This window comes from Mastigoproctus giganteus, chromosome 1 (assembly GCF_048544385.1).
Source record: "Mastigoproctus giganteus isolate SK-2022 chromosome 1, ASM4854438v1, whole genome shotgun sequence".
NCBI lineage: Eukaryota > Metazoa > Arthropoda > Arachnida > Uropygi > Thelyphonidae > Mastigoproctus > Mastigoproctus giganteus.
The window spans coordinates 240,802,510-240,824,461 of record NC_143575.1 but is presented as its reverse complement, the minus strand read 5'-3'; the positions used below and the strand labels follow the sequence as shown (position 1 = coordinate 240,824,461).

The 21,952-nt window shown below is 40.6% G+C and overlaps 1 protein-coding gene across 2 annotated transcripts in view; it reads right to left on the bottom strand.

The window, feature by feature from the left end:
* Positions 1-21,952, bottom strand: part of LOC150091695 (very long chain fatty acid elongase 2-like) — a 90,024-nt gene that overhangs the window by 27,651 nt on the left and 40,421 nt on the right. The window contains exons 1-3 of one of the 2 annotated variants that reach the window (XM_090376460.1): positions 17,697-17,829; positions 1,175-1,236; positions 464-654 (exon numbers count right to left, since the gene is read on the bottom strand). In XM_090376460.1, coding sequence (XP_090232586.1) covers positions 464-654; positions 1,175-1,229 — 246 coding nt within the window. In that variant the 5' untranslated portion in view covers positions 1,230-1,236; positions 17,697-17,829. Of the gene's footprint in view, positions 1-463; positions 655-1,174; positions 1,237-17,696; positions 17,830-21,952 lie in introns of those variants that run through there. The other variant, XM_090376465.1, reaches the window with a different exon arrangement.

Here is a 21,952-nt window from a genome sequence, read left to right as displayed (position 1 = left end):
GCACCAAGGTTATATTCTGAAGTAAAGTGCGACATTGTGGCCTGTGTGTTTGCTTGCACAATTCCAGCCATCCTCCTCTGACCTCTCTCATCAACAAGCGATTTTCTTCCACAGGAGTGCTGTTGAGAGGATGTTTTCTGTTCGTTGCACCATTCTCGATACACCCTCGAAACTGTGGTGCGTGAACTGCCGTTTCAGAGATGCTTTGTCCAGCACGTCTTGCACCTACTACCATGCCACGTTCGAAGTCCATTAGATCACTCCTTTTCCCCATTCTTGCTACGGTTTGTATGCTTAACTGATAGTAGGAAGGTTGTTCTGCTGCATTTATATCCACAACTGTGGTCATGTGATTTGCAACGTTGTGGGACCAACCATTTGTGTGCACAGCGGGGGTTTCGCTAATAAAGTGGCTAATAAAGCACAGTGTATACTACAGATTGTTTTGTACTTAAATACTTACTTCCACGGTCATCGCTAAATTCAGGAGTACCATGAGGATATTATAAATCGTCATATGTGACCTCAAGTCGAACGCTCCCTTGGTTTTCATTACCTTTGGGCCTACAAACTTTGAAAATAGCACATAGCTGAATGCAATAACTCCTATGAGATTTGGGTTATCCATTAAAGGGTATTTGATTAGGGAATCATCTGAAAAGACAGAAAATTCAGAAATAATTAGAAGGATAACAAGCTGTAATATCAGAAAAGGGTATTACAGCTTGTTTTACCTCTATTTAGTGATGATATACAATTAAATAAAATGAGTTTTTTTCTCTCAAATAAGAAAATAAATTCATGACCATTTAAGAGACATTTATTGATAAGAATGACAGACATAACATAATATCCCCCCACCGGGTGGAAAAGACCCGAGTTCCAATCACGTCCGTGACGTGAGGAAATTTTTTGGATCTTTTCCACAAAGTGGATGAGTTAATCGATCTCAGGCGAGAGTAGAATGGTTTTTTCTCCCGGAAACTCGGGTTTTTCGTCCATTAAACACAAAATCGACTAGAGAACACAATTTACAGACAGTATATACGGAGCAATATCGCCTTAGTCGCTGATGCTCCTAAAACCCTACTACAAAAACTTCCAATATTTCATTTTAATTTGAAAAATAATTGCTAGGCAACATTTGAACCTAATATTATTTCTTGGACCTTACCTGGTTGGCCGAATATCATATCCAAGCGGGACGTTGAATTTAATGAAACTTCCATATTCGATCTAAACAGAAAAATGCAAATTACTGATTAAGCTAAAAAATAAAGGGAATAATATACTGTATTTACTGTAAATTGTTAATTAAATAAACCTCCTATTAGATTATGTGCACAAGTGAGCATAAAATGACTTTCCATGCTGAATTTATTTTTATAGTTATTTATAAGAATAGAATTTAGATTACCTTATTTTTAGGGAACTTACCTCCCAAACTGCTTAAGTGTCAATTACGATAAAAAGCACTTCTCAAAGTGCTTTGAGAAGTGCGCCATCACAAATAAATTACTCTTAGGTTGCATGACAAGAGAGAATTTTATTGGATAGCCTTGCGTTTAACATAACTCTTCATGTTATTCGGAATAAGTTTCTTTTGAACGATATTTGAGCACGTTTAGTTTGGTTAAGCGTAATACCGAAGTATTGAAGGTAGGACTCAAGGTTTTTGTTAAAACAGCAGCTTCCACATGGCTTTTATTGCATCTAAAGGAGTTTTGGAGAAGATGAAGGGATGCTGCATACTTTCCTCGTACAATGTCAGGTTGTCATGGCCTTTGAGACAGGTTACCAGTGCTGCAGCGAATGCCATTCTTGAGGGGGGTGGGTTTTCTGATACCTAGTGACACTCCACAGAATGTAATACATTAAAATGAACTTGATTGTGGATCAGTTACTGAGAATGTTCATAAAGCATTTTAGCAGAGCGCTTTAAATCCTAAAAGTTTAAAGGAAGTCCATATCCAAAACACTAGTTTAAGCTCAATGTGAAGATTCTAGCTTCGAATGCTCTCTAGAAGTAAATAATTATAATTCCCGATCCTACAGTGGCTGATTTATTCGGTCTCGGACAAGGAGTATGTTGTTTTTTAATCTCAGAAACTGGATTATCAACGTGACAAACAACAAATCGATCGAAGAGCACCCACCTTACAGACACAATGTACCCTTCATAGCCTTAGTTTCTTTGGCACATAACAAACTTAGAGGCACCTAAGATGGCAGTTTAACCGGAATTCGATAAATTGGGCATACAAGGTGGGAGAGTGAGATGGTAAGGCAATTTCAGTACTGGCATATTTTCCTCCAGTTGTCTCATATTCAGGCCTGTGCAATATTAATAATGGAATGATTTTAAACTCGTGTTTGCAGAAAAATCTCCCTCTATTATCGTATTATATCTCCTTGATTATGATAGTCTGGAGTTGTGTGCAGTTGCAGAAAATTTCCCTACAAAATAGAGCAGGGATGTGGTCTAAGTTGAACCGAAGGAGAGATAAAGTGATCTGATTTTCATGTTCCGAAAAATAGAAGAAGGATCAACCAGTTCAATCTCTCTGGAGTCCTTTACAACACTACACTTTATCTGACATCATGTATGTCGGTTGTATGATCAAGTTCTTTTTGAAGTTGTGATGTGTTAACTTCGCTGAGTTGAAGTTTCCTGTGAAAACAGCGATGGAGTTTCTTTTTAGGTTCGTGAACAGCCAAAAAAGAAATTCGTAACTAATAGTGCGTGATTAGTTTATTAATGATTAGTATATTAAGCATCAGAAATATTGACTGGAATGCTTTTGACCCTTCCATTCTTCTGGACCTTGACGAACAGAAACTTGCTGCTTTTGAAACCACACCTATTTCTCATCAAGTGAACTATATTCAAAATGCTATAATAAAAGCGTCATATAAGTCTTCTAGGGAAAAGAGGGTTAATCAGAGGACGTGTTCATGGTGGACTCAGGAGTTATCCCAGTTAAGAAGGGAAGTTCATCGAGCCCGTAGGTACTACCAATGGCATAAAGACTGGCCCCAAGCAGACATTAACCGTTTTTACCAGCAGTATTCTTCTTTGAGGAAAAGCTACGTGAAGGCCATTGCCTCTCGAAAGCGTGAAACGTGGATGAATTTCATTCACACCTCTGGAAATGCTAACCCTGGGGGTCTTCTATACAAGATTGTAAGAGGAAAAACCTCTGCTTCTAACATATTTGGCTCAATTGTGGCGGACTCCGTGGAAACACTGAACTGGCATGATTCTGCAAATGCAATCTTAGATGCTCTTTTTCCGTTGGATGATCCTACCCCAGACTAAGCTGTTCATTCTAAAATCCGATCAGACAATGAATTTTATGTGTCCTCACCAACCACCGAACCTTTTACGTTGGATGAACTGCAGGCTGTCTCGCATAAAGTTAATGTTCAGAAGTGCCCAGGACTAGATCTTGTAGAAAACATTTTTATTATCAGAGTGTTGAAATTAAAACCTTATGTTTTTCTAAACTTATTCAACAGATGCCTTCAGGAAGAAACTTTTCCGGAAATTTGGAAGGTCGCTCTTGTTAAGTTGATCAGAAAGCCGGATAAGCCTTCTGGAGCGGCTAGATCGTACAGACCGATCGCTCTGCTGGCTAATTTGGGTAAATTGCTAGAGCGACTAATGGCCATTAGATTGAATACCCTACTGGTAGAACAGGATCTGCTTTCAACGAGTCAATATGGGTTCTGTCCCAGACGTTCCTGCGAGGATGCTCTTGTGGACTTCGTCTCTTCAGTTCAAAACTCGGTACATAAATATACCCTAGCCGTTTTCATCGACTTCGAGGGCGCCTTCGACTCCCTTTGGTGGGAGAGCGTCCTGGAGCGTCTGCGATCGGCTAGGTGCTCCAACCACCTTTACCTTTTAATCCGTAATTACTTTGCCAATAGAACCATAATAGTTAAGGCTAGACATAGCCAAGTATCAAGATCAGTATCTAGAGGGTGCCCACAGGGCTCTATATTGGGTCCTTTTACATGGAACATGGTGCTGCAGCAGTAGCTCTCCCGATCTTTCGATAACGTCAAAATAATAGCGTATGCAGACGATCTCACCATCTTGATAAATGGTAACTCTAGAGCCGATCATGAAACTACCGCAAATTTTGTTCTCCGGGATCTCTACGATTGGACTGTGGCCAATAAGCTTAAAATCAGCTTGTCAAAAACAAAGATGATGATTCTTGGATCAAAATTGGATTATCTCTCGTCCTCCATTGGTCAAGATCAACAACTTTCGTCTCCCCATAGTTAAAGAGTACAAGGTTCTAGGAGTGGTAATTGATTCCAGTCTCAATTTTATTCCTCACTTGACAAACTTATCATCTAAAATACGTAGATTTACTGGTGCAATTGTTAGAGTGTCCCTTGTTGAATGGGGGCTCTCCAGGAAAACTTTAAGGATCTATTACAATGCAGTTTTCCTTCCTCTAATCACGTATGCTGCCTGTGCATGGTTTCACAGGGCACGGCTCAAACACTTCAAAGCAAAACTCGCCTCATTGCAGAGAACCATCTTGCGGTGTTTAGTTAAGGCATGCAGGACAGTCTCGACGCAAGCTCTGCAAGTACTAGCCTGAACATTAGCTTTAGATTTGCAAGTTACTTATAGAGGATTTTTATACAGACTGAAAAAGCAGTTTGAGACCGAATTTCTAGGAATAACCATCAACCTTCAAGGTTATGCTAAAAGAGAAAGAAGGAGACTGTGGAACGAGTTAGTTAACATCTGGCAGTCTCGATGGGATACAGCTCCCGTTGGTGCAACAACGAGTAAATTTATACCACAAGTTTCATTTCTCCTTGATAAAGGTGTTCGATTGTGGTTCTGCATGGGCATATTCAGGTCCTATCTGTTGACAGGACATGGATCGATGAACCAGAGTCTTCTTATGTTCAATTTATCACAAACAGACGTCTGTTCGTGTGGATCACCAGAGAGTTGGGATCACATCTTGTGTCATTGCTCCCTGTATGACGATCTCAGACTTCCTCTTCATGCACTTACTCATTTTCGACAAGGACAGGAGTCGTCTCTGCTTCAAAGCTTGGAGTCATATCAGATTCTTCAGGCTTCGCTCAAGGCGTATTTCTTCGAAGGCGTTCAGTGTCGACAGATCTCAACAGAATGTTGAGATCTGTCGACACTCGTATCTTTGTTCTTCACAGAGATACGAGGCGGAGTTGAACAAACGTTCTAGGAGCCGCCCTTTACATATACACATGTCCACATTAAGCATGATTAATTGGCGGGGCTGACTTCAGTTTTGACCTTCTTCCTTTCGTTAATGTTGTGACCTTCCTTCTTCCGTTCATGGAAGGAGGAAGGTCGCAGTGTTGTGATAACGCTATCACCTTTCGGAGTTCCTTTGGATATTAGGATATGTTTGTAATTAGTGCTGTTGGTAACTGAATCGGTTTGATTATGATTTGAATGCCAGGATTTAGTGAAGCAAATAAAGTAAGTTTCAAGGGGAAGAGAAAGAATTCTGTTAATGAGGCCTCGCTGGCTATAGAAAAAAAAAAAAAAAAAAAAACGAGGTATAAGAAAAATAATGCTTTTGTTTGTCTGAATGTGTCTATTGAGGTGCAGAGGATTGTTACAAAGGCATATTGGATGTACTTTCCCAATGTGTTAGGATTTAGTTGGACGCAAAGATTTTATGTTTCCAGAAGATATGGGAAGCTGAGAAAAATTGCTCTTTCATGAAAGACACTATCACCATTATAATAACAAACGAGAGGGTGGGGTTACTGCTGAGATCCAGTGGCCTGGCTTATATGCCAGCCTGTTGGATGTAAGTGGAGATAAATAGCAGAAGAATATCATCAAAGTCACTGAAGAAGTCTCTGTTACTGGTTGGTATGACTTTCAGTTAGAGTACTGCCAGATGCAGCCTATCAACACATGCTAGGCTGCATAAAGGCTTTTTCCTTTAATGCGTGCTGCATTCTGACGAGAGTCTCCAACAGAGTAGTAGTAGCGGATCGTGTCGGTACTACGGTATGGAGGTGGGGTGGCCTGTGAGCAAAACACTTTTGGGTTAAAGCGGGAAGGATGACTTTTTCAAAAAGTTTTAAAAGAGAATAACTGATGGATATAGGTCGAAAGCCTGAAGAGGCCTTAGGGTTCTTCTTTTTTGGCACCGACCGCACAAAGTAGTGATTCCATCTCTGGGGGAGGACTCCATCTCTCAGGATGTTATTGAAAATGTGCAACAGCACACCAACAATATAGGCTTGTTATTGTTATTTTTTGTTATTTGGTTTTTAGGAGCATTAGCAACTAAGGCCATATTGCTCCGGTGATACGCGGTGGTCATTCCCTGACCTTTCCGCATCCTCAGTATTTGGTGGTCACGGGCTCGAACCCCGGTCTAATCAAGAAGCGTGTGCTATGCACAATATAGGCACTGCATATTTTTAAAATAAATATAGGAAACCCGTCGGGGCCGATCGTAGATTTGGTAGGCAAGGAATTAATGGCATTGATAAGATCTTCTCTAGAAATAGTGACTGTGGATAAAGCATTCTCTCAAACGCCTCCTCTCGCTAAAATATGTTGTACCATATCCTCCAGCTGATATCCTTGGACATTTTTTGCTTTACCTTCAACTGGCCGCCTTTCAAAGCACTCCCTAGCCCAGTGTCCGAATGTGGTTTCTTCGATTTCGAATTTAGCGGCCTTTTTGCTTACGATTCCTTTCGAATGTCGAAGCTTTCTAATAACCTCTTCGTAGCGTGAATGTCGTTTCTTTTTCAAGAAAATGGCTCTTTTTTTCTTGTAGTCCGTGAAGTCTTCATTCAATCCTGATTTTTTCCATCTACTATAAGCCTTTTGCTTGGCCACAAACGCCTGTTTTAAATACTCGTTGAAGCACGGTTTAGTTTTGTCGGTGACCCTTACCTCTTTTGAGGCACCCAGGTCAGCAATAAATAGGAGCTCTTTCTCAATCAAGTTGGTAGCTTCTTCCACCAGTTTATTGTATAGAGCATTCCAGTTGTAGGTTTTCAGATGTTTTAAAATAATCTCTGGCCTAATGAACTTAAGAGAGTATATCTTCTTGGTTTGACGAGTTTGCTCATCGATGCGTTGCTCACCTGCACTTTTGGATAGGGAAATTTCACAACATATTGGGTTGTGATCTGACTGGAATTTAGTTTGAGGAATGACATTTTTTATGTTTATCAGATTATGATATAATAAATCCAAATGCTGCTCTCTCCTAGTCGGAAGCGTATCAAGTAGTGTCAGTCCTAAGGTTTGGAGGGTTGCATTAAGGTATTCTTTAGTTTGATCGTGTCTTGGGCTAAGCATATTAAAGTCGCCAGTTACAATCATGGGGATATCTGTGCCAAGATTCTCTGAAATCCACACAAGAAGCTCGGTCCTGGTGTCAACACTGTGTTCCGGCAGAAGATAGATAAGGCAGACTTGGATTTCTTGAGACCTCCTCCTGAAAGACGCAGATATGGCTTCAAAGTTTTCAGACGGACTTGGTTTAATTTTTGTAGGATGCAAACTTTCATGATAAAGGATTGCAACTCCTCCAACCCGCTTATCTATTATGCTGTTCCCAATAAATCTATAACTGGAGGATTGTACCAGCAGATCCAGTTGCCTGTTATAATTTAGCCAAGTCTCCACTATACACATAAAGTCATATTCTTCAAGGAGTAGGCATGTCTGCAATGTGTGCAGTTTGTTAACAAAGCTTCTAACGTTCTGAATAAAAAAGCAAATGGTCTGGCATTCTCCAGAAGGGACATTCTGTTGTTTTAGTGGCTATATAGGTTGATGCGTACTACTGGTTCTCTGCACGTATGCGGTGTTCTTTTCTCGATATCTTTTAACTAGTACACCCACTGGCCAGTTTTTGTCTACAAGGATTAGATTTGGGTCATCGGGGGAGCATGTGAGCAAAAATGACGCATAAGAAGGATGCCTTGTTTTTAGTTGTCTTACTTCTGTGTGAACTCCGAATTTTTGAGCAAACATGGCCTTTATGTCATTCGCCTGCGTGTTCGTGGTAAGCCTAGTAACAAAGACTTTCTCTCGGGTTCTGACGGCTGTAATATTGAACCTCCTTGCAAATTGGCGATCTCTAGGGAGGTTTATACGCGCTGTATCTACATTAAAATTGTAGTTTGGAGATTGCGTAGAGGGATAACAGTTATTATTCCGGATCTCGCTATTGTGTATATTTGTTATTGAAGTTTCTCTTCGGTAGGTAGCCTACCAACCGAAATGTCTTCTGAGATAAGGTTTTCCTTGTAGTCCCGTTTGATGTTATTTCCGCATATGTCAGCGTGGGATACTTTACAGGGCGCACTCTATAAGCCTCACATATGGCCGGAGAATAAGAGCTAGATAGCTCCTGTGGTAAGGGAGATGGGGGGATCGGGTAGGGGCCTTAGATCCTTGTTGCATATATTCTACCACGGGCTGTTGCTCATGATTATCTATCACCGGTGGTTGCTCGATAAGTCCTCTAGTTTCTCTGTTTCTCTGATAGGGAGTGACGGGAGGGATATTTAATATGGCATCTTTTGGTTTATGTCCCACTAATGGTTCAGCATTAATAGCCGAGAAGGGGGAATGAGCTTAGGCATCTTATCCGTTTCTATAGAGTATAGCACCATGCTCTTCGCGTTGAGGCTCCGAGGTTTGAGACATTCGCGGTATTGTTTGGTAATCCGGCCTACCCCACAGCATCATACAGCTTTTCAGGTCAGTGATCTGGCCTCTTATCGAGCAAATTTCCTGTTTTATTTCTTCGTTCTGTGCGCGGAGTTCTTGGTTGATAATGAGAAGGGTGGACAAGCACTCGAAAATTCGGGGAAATTTTTCTTCTAGATTATGCATGTATTCTTCGGCCTGGATTGCGACAGGTTTAAGAAATTCCCCAAATACTTCATCCGTTACGCTTTTGAGCATATATTTTGTGCCACTGAAAAAGGGGGTGTTCGCCCGATTAGCCATGGCCTTAGGTGGGTTTGCCTGTGGGCTGACAGAGGGATTTGCACGAAGACAGTCCTCGGGACAAGCATCACAACCAAGGACGTTCAAAATGTCAGAATCGAGTTCTCTGCTGGTGTGTTTCCCATTAACATCCTTTAGACAGTCATTTGTTCGTTCATGGCCATAATTTTCGTGAACTTTCTCGCCTTCTTTATTATTTTCTAAATTATTACTTCTTCCATTGTTCCCCGAGTAACTGTGTTGTGCATCAACGATGGGGTGAGAGGTCAGCGTAGCCACTTCCTGCGATGTGTCGCATTCTTCGGTCGACGCATTTCTTTCTCCCTGCCGGGGGGGGGGGAGGATCGGGCTTCTGATTGGAGGTTCATACAGCTCCTGTCTAATTACTATTTAAGCAGCATTTTCCCATGAACCCTTTCCTCTTGTTAAGCGATAAGCGCGAGAGGCTTGAGTATCCTGAGCATAACCGGCATATTCTATGCTTTGACTTACTGCAAAGTAGGGTTTCATCTGCGGAATTATTGCAGAGATCACATATGCCGGGAGTTACTGCGGTAGTCATGTTTAACAACTGGTCCAGTGGTTAAAGTCGCAGAGAGGTAAGAATGCAGGGAAAGGTTTCTTATATCCGATCCAAATTAATGCACAATGACTATGGTTTCTGCGAGACCTGAAGCCAGTGAAGTCAAAACACATGCTACTGCTCCATAACACGTTCCCGGTCGAAGCGGTTGCAGATTTCAAGTTTCGCAATGCTTGCAGAAAATCACTGGACAGCGATAATATTCCAAACTTGTCGCGATCGAACGGTTTCAAGTATCCACCAAAGCCCAGAGGACTGCCACCGCTGGACCCGATCAGTGCACGGCTGATTTCACCACGTTTACCATTCATGCAGATCCGCAGGATTCATTACGGGGGCCACTACGGCATAGTGGGTCAAGTCATAAACGTGCCAGTCGACGTGAACATAATGGTGCAGCAGTTGCCTCGGCGTTTGGACGACGATCACACTTTCAACGTGAATATAAGGAAAAACTTGATACACATATTTGAGTGGTTTCATGAAGAAATCTGTCGTAAAGGCTTTGCTTCGTTACTTGGTGAATCAACCGTTGTACAAACATTACAACATTACAATAAACTGGGAAGAATTCGACGACAGTGAGGTGATGGAGATCGACTGCCCCATTGAATCGATGGAGCCCGATTCGGTGCCGGAGTCGGAGGTTCTGCTTGCGAGACAACACATCATGCTATGGAACGAAGATCAGTGTTTGGACATTGCGCCTGGTCAGCACGCCACACCGATCAGTATCATATGCGACGTCTATGCGGAAGAGCACAGAGTTTGGTGGCGCACGCTGAAGATATCGAAACTGATTCTATTATAAACAGATCTGATTACTTGGCCATCAGTGAAACCTGGATGGATGATGCCTCACTTGTGAGCGTATCTGATTTCGAACTTAAAACATGTAAGAATACAGCCATAGAAAGGCGTGAACTTCGTCCTCATCTTCCAAACGCACCGCCGGTGGAGTCGCCATATGCAGGAACCTCAATAGATCACTCCAGGACTTTTTTCAACGCGAATTTCATCTCACTTACGTTCAGACCACGGCGACCACGCTCGATAACACTTACATTGATCTGACTTTCACCAGAAACTTGGATGTATCTTGCCTACACTTTGTATCTTATTTCTCTTATCATAGGCCTACGATAAATAAATTTGTAATCGCTTATTAAACTTGTTTTCATTTATTTGCACTTGCCAACAAGAAAGAGCACATTTCATCAAAGCAAAACGACAGGCACACTGCAGTGTTGTTCGTAACAAACTAAAACGAGCAAAAAGAATTACTAGCAATAGAAATAGCACCGAAAATATGACCGAATGCATTTTCAAGGAATGGGCTAATAACACTTTTGGTAACCTGCACGGACTGAATCAAATTAAAAACACTGATAATTGTAACAAAATTTTGGAATTCCTGAAAGTTATAAACAAGCGAAACTATTCGGCAAGAGAGGAACCAACAAGACCTCCATTGAGTGAAATACAAATCACCAAAGAGAGCGTAATGAAAGCAATCAACGATCTGCCCAATAAGGCCACTGTTGGACCACATAAATTTCCAATGTTCATCCTTAAAATAAGTAGCCCATTTATAATAGATCTATTACTGCACATCTATCAGGAAATCATCAGGTCAGGAGCTTTCCCGCAAGCTTGGAAAAATTACATTGTAACCCCAATACCAAAGATTAAACACCCAAAAGCGGCTAAGGATTACAGACCAATTGCTGTTAGTTGCACCCTACAGAAGGTTTTCGAAAAAGCAATGCTTCCCACCATCAATCAACACTGCTTTAGCAATAGACCACCACATTTGCACTCAGTCATTTCGGGGAGATCAACAATAACAAACTTACTGGAAACCCTTTTTCGCGTGCAGAAAGCACTAAATGAGAAAAAACAAATTGATATTATTTTTTTGGATATCTCCGCAGCCTACGACAACGTCTCAACTCCAGCGCTCATTGCGATTTTAAGGAATTATTTTAATGTAACAGGAAACTTGTTAGCTATAATAACTAGCCTGCTAGAACACAGAAAACTTACTGTTAAGCACCAAAAGCTACAATCATACTTTACCATCTCGCGAGGAGTGCCACAAGGGGGAGTTCTTTCGGCTACCCTTTTCGCGGCCGCCCTGGAGCCGTTTCTTGCACAGTACCATGACTTTATAACATATGCTGACGATGTAAAATTCTTCATCACTTCCAAAGACCATGAATCAGCAGAAAGTATTTGCCAGATGGCAAATAGCACAATCCGAGAATTTGAGAGCTACCTGGATTGCATCGGGCTCCGTATTAATGCACAGAAGTCTGCCCAAATGACCATAACTTACAAGCAGAATAAAAATGACATCTCGATCTCTGTGAACGGGTCTAGCGTTGAAAAAGTGCACTCTCACCTGGACCTAGGTCTTAAGTGGGATGACAGACTCACCTTTGCTCAACACTTCGCCCATATGAAGACAAAAATATTCGCCGCTTTATGGGCTACTGGACAGGAACTGGTAGGAATTAGGGATCCTCAGCTAGCGACCAAGTACATTTTAATGTGTGTCCTGCCCATTGCAATGTATGCCTCGCAAATCTGGTCTTCAGCTCCAGATTCACATTATAAGTCCGTACTTTGGGATCGAGTACTGGTTCTTGCGATGGCTTAACAGAGTTGCTGGCCACCCTTTTACTATCTCAAGGGCCATTCTCTACTCAAACCTTAACATCACACCCTGGATGCAGCGGACAATTAACAGGAACATACACACTCTCGCACAAATGCTCACAGGCAGAGTAGATGCTCCAGTCCTGGATAATATTCTAGTTAAACCGCGTGCCACTGCTAGACGTTGCGGGGAAGTAAATAATCCACTCCGTCCAGTCCTGAACAATCTTAGTAGCCTGCAAAGATTCTTCCCATCAAATGCAGCGAAAATATTTAACTCACTACACATAGATGCCGAAAAACTGTGTGAGGATGCAACATACCGGAAAGAGATCTTCCAGGATTCGTACAGATTTACCGAAATATGAATCGGCTGCAAAGTACCAAAGAATTGAGAGTAAAAGAGAAACTTTCTATTTTAAAAACAATAATAATTGTTGACCGGAAAAATACACCTTCTGTAACAGTTATGTAAATAGGTAAGTTATATGTGGAATTATTAATGAATTGTAAATATATGAGCTGTATAATGTTTGTACACAATCATAAATGTGTAAATACTGTATGTATTAAACATAAATGTATGTATTAAACATAAAATGTGTACAAAATATTTTGGGACGAGACTACGTGTACAGTATATGTAACCAATTGCACGTAGTATCTCGTACCCTGATATGTACTTAGCACCCTTCTGGCACTTTGCCGTCCCGGGGTGGTTCCTTATGGAAATAAACAGATAATAATAATAATAATAATATAATCGCCTGTCGTGACGTGTTCACGTAAAACCCCTCCGGTCGTGCTCCGACCCAGCCCCACCCGATTTTTTGTATTCGTGCAGCTCTCTCTATAACTTCATTCCATGTACAGATTCTTGACAATTGGTCGAATTACATATGTACGAGATTTTTGTGCATTCGGATTGTTCTGTTGATCATATCACGATACCGGTTTTCCCATTGTGATCTCTTACTGTCCTTTCAGACCTCAGCTGCAAGAGATTTTTAAGTGCGTGTCATGAATTTCAATGCTCCATTTCCAAGAATATTTCCAAGAATATTTCCTGATAGAAGAATGGTAACGATTATTACAAAATTGCTCGAAGAGAAGCAACATTTAGATTACTCAACTGAATTACGCGAATCATATAAATGACGTGAATTTCTAATGACCGATCTTCCATTGTTTTTGCTTTGAAAATGGAGTATCGAAAAGCGAGTTAGACTGCATTCTTCTTAGAAACAGATATTGACTGGAATGAACTTTCACAATATCAGAATGCTCAAGGCAACAGTCAACCTCGAGCTCAGCAAAACAGTAATATCCGTGGGAGGTAATTTAGTACTGTAACCTCTGTTGAGGACAGAACGTTACGGCTTTGGTTTCAACCTGTTTTGATTCATTTTACTCTCTCTCTCTCTCTCTCTCTCTCTCTCTCTCTCTCTCTGTTATTATATTCTGCTATTTAAATAACCTCACTGCTCACTTTCTATATCAACTAAACAATGAAATTTTTGATAAAATAAATCTTTAAAAACACCAGCCTAAGTTGTTAACACTCCAGTATGGCCTGATGATGGAATGCGGCAAGGATCTTGAGATTTCGCTCTTGTAATAAGTTTAGAAATTAAGTGAAGAAGCACTTAATCAATAAACTAACTGTGTTTTCTCCACGTGGTGAAAGAGTGACTGAGTTCAATATACTCTTATGAATTCCAAAGTATTAGTTGTGTTTATATCTGCAACTGTTCATCGGTCAGTTTTCTGTTTACTGGAGGGAAAACCATTTTGCCTTCACCTGAGGCAGACTAACTGAATCGCGTTATGGAGATGAACCCATAAAAGTCTTGTCTTCATTGACAGGATTCGCCCTCAGTCCTTTTTCATGCAGTGCAAGAGGACAGTGATTATATCCACTGAGCTACCAACAGGGTTACGAAAACATATTAAAATAACCATTTAGCAGACATTTTAATGCTTACTTTGTTCTTGGTGCCTACTAACCCAGGGAATCAATGGCTTCAAGTCTCTCAGGGTCACTTTAATGGTGCCTAAACTGGAAAGGTTTTTGCAAAAACAGAAGAATGCGGAAACAGAATATTTTTCCATCAATAAGTATCGCGTGTTTGCCTTGAGATCATAAGTTAACATAATCGAATCTAATTTTTTATGTTTAATATATTTTATTAGCAAATTTAATTTTATATCCATTATACGCTTTGGGAACAGCTACCAACTAAAAGAAAAAACTTTATTCTTTGAAAACTTTTCCATAACTTTTGATGCGTTTCTGGATGGCCTTCATTGGTGTTCAGTTTGCTTCTAATTGGACGGTCTTCATCAAAAATAATTTTTCTACCTTGAAGAAGACATCCTTTGAACAACACTAGACAATCTTTGAAATGCTTTAAATTTATTTATATCACACGCTGTGTACAGCCAGTGGTACAGGGTGTAATCCTATAGTAAGGGACTACTGGCACCCACATGACTTGCACTACTATCTGTGTGCACAGAACTTAGTTCAATAAGAGCAGTATGATTATAATTATTGCCTGCCTCTTAGTGGTGGATGGGTACCGAAAAACAGCTTGCCTCGTGATTGCTGCCTCCTGGTAGCAAAGCGACTATGAACAACTCAAAAACACAACAAAAGACATACATTGCACAAACACTCAGTTTTGGTCATTTTAAAGAGTTCTGTATCGTATAAATGCGGAATTGAACTGACATTCTGGAGCCGCCTCGCATGATGCAACCCATGTCCCCATATCTAAAACTGGTTATCTATTATAATCAGTTTGCTGTCATTCATTCCGTGGTGTTTTTGGTTAATACCGAGGAAGTTACCAAACCGGGCAAAACCTTTCTGGTTTTGCCCGGTTCTGCCTAAGTTGCTAACATCGTTTTAAATTGCATAGCGTCGTTATGGGTAGCACAGTTGGTAGAATCGCTGTCCTTCCCCAAACCCGGTGGAGAAGACCTGAATTCGAATTCCGTGGATGATGTGAGGGATTTTTATAGGCCATTTCACAACCATTATATTATTTGGTCTCGGGCGAGGGTAAAGTTTTCTCTGTTGGAAATTTGGGTTTTTTTTGTGCAGCAAACAGAAAAACATTAAACACAAAACACATGAAATTTACAGATATAATATATAAGGCACTATATGGCTTAAATCGCTGATGCACCCAAAACCATACAACAAACAAATAAAACATAAACCAAAACAAATTGTATAGCGGTACCTGAATAGATGAATCCATTACCAGTAGGCTGTCCTTGTTGCTAGCAGGTGTTTCGAACCTACTGACTTTTCATCAGCTACGGGTAGTTTCTGTTAGCGAACGTATTCCGAACTGTGAATAATGTATTTTGCCTAAGTGCTATATTATTTATGACAGTGAAAATTTCGCCTTCATTCATTCTGCATTCCTCTCACAAACGAATAAAGCGCAATTAAGTCCTCTCCGAGGTGTTTGGTTGCCAAGTTCTGTATACTTTACATATTTGAATTCTTCCTCATACCGGTGCCCTTTTGCAGATCTCATCAAGCGGATTGCTCGTCTTTGAATTCTTTCAAGAAGATCGATGATATATTTTAGATGTAGTCTCCATACTTCGGTATAGTATTCCAAGTGTGATCTTACAACGGCCTTATACAATGGCGTCTGCCCCTATCTTTACAGGCATATTTTCGATAAATCATCGATAAGGTACCCTCGACCTTCTTTGCCGCCTGTGCGCACTGCTTGGAGAACTTCATATCCTTTCTGTTGTAAATCTCAAATCCCTTTTTGTCTCCATTGTGTTTAATTCTGGTTTTGCCATTTCCAAGTACAAGACTTCGCATTTCGCTGCATTAAAATATGCACCCGTGGGTAGCACAATTGATACGATCGCCATTTTCTCCTCACCGGGTGAAAAGACCTGAATTCGAGTCCTGTTGATGACGTGAGGTATTTTTATGGACCTTTTCACAACGTGGCTGCTTTAGTCGATCTCAATCGACTGTAGCATGGTTTTTTTCCCTCACAGGAATTCTGGTTTTTCGTCCAGCAAACAGCAAGTTGACCTCAGAAGACAGACACGCAATTTACAGACAATATACACGAAGAAACATGGCCTTAGTGGCATTCTCAAGGAGGACTGTTTACCGCTGATCATTAACCATCCTTCAATCATTGTCTGCAAATTTTCATCATATGCACTCTACGCTCCGTCAATGGCCCTTGTGGGTAGCACAATTGGTATAAAAACTATTCTCCCTATAACGATTTGAAAGACCTAAGTTGGAACCCTAGCATTGATGCCATGCATTTTTATGGGAATTTTTCACAGCCTAGCCGAGTTAGTCGGTCTCATGTGAGGGTAGGATGGTTTTTTCTTCTGGAAAAAACTTCGGATTTTTGGCCAGAAAACAGCAAACCGACCACCGAACACTCAATTTACAGACATATTATATACGGGATAAAATGACCTAAGTAACTTATGCTCCTAAAACTCTACAGCAACCAACTAACCAACAATCTCGTCGATGGCATTTATGAAGATCAAAAACATTAGTGGTCCCAGAATTGATCCATGGAGTCCTCATATTTAAAGTTAGACTGAACTGAAACATATCTACCAATTACAATTGTCTGCCTCTTTACCTGCAGAACCTTACGATCCATCTTGGATTCTTATCCACGATCCCACGTTAAGTAAAATGCTTTGCTAAAATCCAAAAGAACAACATAGAAATGCTTTCCATATTTATCTCATGAGTAACTATGTCAAGTAGATGTAATCGTAATCGTGCATTTTTGTACACCCTTCTTATATTGTAAATAATTGTAATTCTTGCATTTTGTACACCCTTCTAGCCGGTCGGCTGTGTATAAGGGGGTGAAAGCAAAGACTTGCTACTTTAATAAACGGATTTAATAATAATAATAATAATAATAATAATAATAATAATAATAATAATAATAATAATAGATACCGCGGTAATTTAAACAAGATTAACCTTAACAAAACAGTGTTGCATATCATTTACAGTTCCATTTCTATCTAAATGCCCATGTACCCATGGTCCATTTCTATCTATATGTTCTCTTTAGCGTTGCCTCCCTGATTTTCCCTACTACTGAATTTAATGTGTTCGGTCTAAAGTTACTCATTTCGCTCTTAGAACCGCCTTCGTATATGGACTGTATATTGGAGAACAGGTACCAGTCTTTTACATTTCGGGACATCCATTGACTAATTTTATACTAAGAATGATAGTAATAATTGCAACATTTCTTAAATTCTATAATTTCCTTGATAAATTAGAAATTCATCGCATTTTAAAGTAATATAATAAGGTATATAACTCACTATATTACTGTCGAACATTGGACAAAGGTAAAAATCAAAGATATTTTACCAGGTACTTACCAAACCTGGAGAGCGAAAGCCTTCCACTCTACTGAGCTCCTAAATAAAATTTGATCAGTTGTTTAACAATTTTTCTCTTTTCTATTAATAATTGCGCTGTTAATCGTATTGCGCAAACTAAAATTGCTTCGATCACAATTTTCCTTATAAACTGGGTGACAAAATAACCTGTAGTTCTCTGAAGTTTCTTATTGACGAGTTTATATGACCTTGGCCAACACGCCGCAAGACGTCATGCGCAGATTACAAAACAGTGTAGTTTTTTTTCATAAAGTAATTCTGAATTTGAAAAACCCAAATAATCTAGTACACAGATTGTTCTGGCTTACTGTCTAAAATCACGTTGTACATCACTCGAAGAGTTTTAGTGATCGAGTTTACGATATTAAATAAAATTAAATAGAACGAAGTTTTAGAGATATTCGACTTTTCAAAAATGGTTAATTACCAAATTAGAGATATTAATATTTATCAAAATGCATAAGCACATATATTCATTGACAGCAGCGTGGATAACGATCACCTCCTCTTCACACCAGTTGGAAGATGTAAACGTTAGAATCCCATCAAGGACTCAAGGGAATTTTATGGGCTTTTTCCACAACTCGACCTTGTTAGTCTTTCACAGGTAGGAAGGTTCTTTCTCCAAGAAATTCGGGTTTTTCATCAAGTAAGTAGGCAAATTGACCACAGCACGCATGAAATTTACTGACATAAGAAACTATTTCTTCCTAACCTTAATAGCTTAGCACTTAATCCATGATACATCGCCTCCATCCAATCATTCCGAAGAGTCCGGGTTCAATTCCCGTCGATGAGTGGAGGAACATCTAAAGTTCCGTTACATAAACTTCAGTAGATGACTGAGATCGACTGAAAAGAATCAGCAATTATCGTTAATCATCAAGTACTCAGGCAATGTCTGACTCAACTGAAGCAACTTCCCCGTTTTGGAACCTACAAGAAACTGAAATACACATTTGCACTATCAAAACTATTATAGGTCTGATTAACTTCAAGAACGAATATTTTAGAATTGCAAGCGGCATCTTTCTCCTCACAGAGACCTTGCTTCATGCATGGATAGTTGACTAGAAAATGAAAATTGTGAAAACGAGCTATTACATCAACAAGAGAACAGAAAAAAACAGGAGTGTAGACACGGCGATTGTCCTATAAGGAAAAGCTATAAATCATTAAATAATAATTCTGCTTACATTGGTTGTTGTTATTAAGTTTTAGACCTTGTTGTGTCGGGTATCTTGTCTGTAAATTGCATATATTTTCTCCTGTTGTTTTAAATGCAATATTTCAATTTAACTTGCCATGTTAGTTTTATTACATTATGACCACCTAGCTAATATGATACCCAGCGAGTCATGGACGCTACAAGATTTCTAAATGTGTCTTGTGGTATTTGGCACCAACGCGTAACCAGCAAATCCTTTAACTCTGTAAGGCCGGTGGTTGAGATGCCGCAGATCCGAGTTGCTGTTCCAACACAAACCACAGATGTTTGATGCGATTGATGTCCGGAGAATTTGGAGGCCAGGGCAATACCTGGAAGTCTTCCTCATGTTCCACGAACCAGTCTCGAACAATGTGGGCGATGTGGCATGGCGCATTATCCTGCTGAAATACGCCAGAGGGGAAGACCGTTGCCATTAAAGGGTGTACCTGGTCAGCAATGATGTTTAGGTAAGTGTAAAGTGTAAATTAGGGTCAGAGAGCACCAGGGGTTTCCACCACCTCCGCTTAGTTTACATTGTGGGTGTACCAGTTGACTGGAAATGCCAGAGGTTTAAAAGTGTATGAACTCTGTATATGTGTAGTATCGCGAGGCAAGAAATAACTATACGGCCAAGATTAAGCAGAAGAAAAAAGAAACATGGGAAACTCTGGTCAGTGCAAATGGCAATGCTGACCCATGGGGAATTGTTTCCCCAGTGGTTACAGCCACCGAAACTGCACCGGGAAGTTATACCAGAACCTAGAAATCATCAATTGACAACATATTAGACCACATCTTCCTACCTCAAACTGAACCCCAGACTGAGAAACAGAGAAAACTCTATGAAGAAAACTCCTCTTATTGTACCACGGCAGTTGAGTCCCCCTTTACCATCATGGAGGTGAGCATATCAGCAGAAAACATCAAAAACAGGAAAGACCCTGGTGACGACAGGATTGATACCAGACATCATTCTAAATCTCTTCAATCGCTGTCTTTCAGAAGGCTATTACCCTAATAAGTGGAAAACAGCAAGAATAAGACATATTTAAGAATCCAATCAAACCCCAGGATAAGCCAACATCGTACAGACACATAGCTTTGCTTTCTACCTTGAGCAAACTTTTTGAGCGGCTTCTATACCATAGATTAGAGACTCACTTCCAGGAAGCGAACATGATGTCGCCGAACCAGTTCGGCTTCAGAAGAGGACGCTCAGCGGCAGACGCTTTGGAAAACATAATTGAGGCAGCAAAAAACTGCGACATGAAGTATTTTCTCCTCATATGAATAGACTTTGCTGGCGCTTTTGATTCTCTCTGGTGGCCCGGAATCCTGGTCAGACTTCGGCGCGCCCAAATTCCAGGCAACCTGTTTTGCTGCCTTAGATCATACTTGGATGACAGAAGGATTACATTGACTACTCCCTTTGCCACTCTCTCCAGGCAGGTCCACAGAGGCTGCCCCCAGGGATCAGTTCTGGGGCACCTTCTGTGGACTCTTGTGCTGGATGAGTTCCTCGATGTGGAAATCCCTAATATAAGAACGCAGGCATACGCCAATGATCTCATACTGATGCCGCAGGCTAATAGCAGGACACAGCTGGAGACCCATGCAAATCATGCCATTTCTGTTCTGCAAGGATGGGCAAATGGGAACCTATTGAACATCTCACTGGAAAAAAACACATTCAATACTCTTCAAGGGCTCCCTTGATCCCAGGAGGCCTCCCCAGATCAAGATAAATGGAACAACCATTAAACTCCAAACAGAAGTCAAGTATCTTGGCGTTAGCATTAGCATTAGCATTAGCATTAGCATTAGTAGAGGCATTTGATGCAAGAAAGCAAGCTTATGCAGCATCAGCCAAAAAAAAAAAAAAAAAAAAGTAACATAAATAAATAAAAATAACCACTTCCACTTCACCCCTCTGTTCGTTCGAAATACCTGTCCAGCTGAGCCTTAAACTTATTTAGGCTATCAACTTCCACGACAAGGGATGGAAGTCTGTTCCACCCACCAACCACCCGCTGGCTAAAGGCAAATTTCCGCACATCTATCCTACATCTGTCTTTCCTCAATTTGAATTTATGCCCTCTCAGGTGATTTTTCTGAGCTAGAGGAAGAATCCCATCAGCATTGAGCATGCTCAAACCATTCAAGGCTTTGTACACCTCTATCAGATCACCCCGCTGGTGCCTAGTTTCCAGACACTGTAATTTGCAAAACTTAAGCCTTTCTTCGTAAGAGAACCCCTTTGTCCCATTCACCAATCTAGTTGCCCTTCTCTGTACTCGTACCAGCAGCTCTACATCCTTCCTGAAATGAGGCCTCCAGGCCTGTATACAGTACTCTAGGTGTGGCCTGACCATTGCCTTATACAAGGGAATAATCACCTCCTTATCCCTGCTAGAAAAATTCCTATATATCATTGACAATACACCATGAGCTACTCTTGCAGCTCGTCTGCACTGCTCAGAGAACTTCATATCTGCCTGCACCACCACCCCCAGGTCCCTTTCATTCTCTACCACTGTCAGTGTAGTACCACAGAGTTGATACGTTGCTCTGGGGTTGCTGTTTCCCATATGTAGTACTTTACATTTGTCAATGTTAAACTTCATTTGCCACCTCGAAGCCCATCTGCTCAACCTTTCCAAATCCTGTTGCAGCAGCATAGTGTCAGTAGTGTCCTTGACAACCCTGCCAACCTTCGTATCGTCTGCAAACTTGGACATTAAGCCTGATATACCATCATCAATATCATTTATAAATACAGAAAACAATAAAGGCCCCAATACTGAACCCTGAGGGACTCCACTAATAACATTAGTCCACGATGAGCAGTGTCCATTGATTACCACTCTCTGTCTTCTCCCCCTCAACCACCCCTTTATCCATAGCAGCAACTTGCCTCCAATGCCACACTGCTCCAATTTGTGCAGCAGTCTTCCATGTGCAACAGTATCAAAAGCCTTTCTAAGATCCAAGTATATAATATCAAAGTTATTCCCTGCATCCAGTT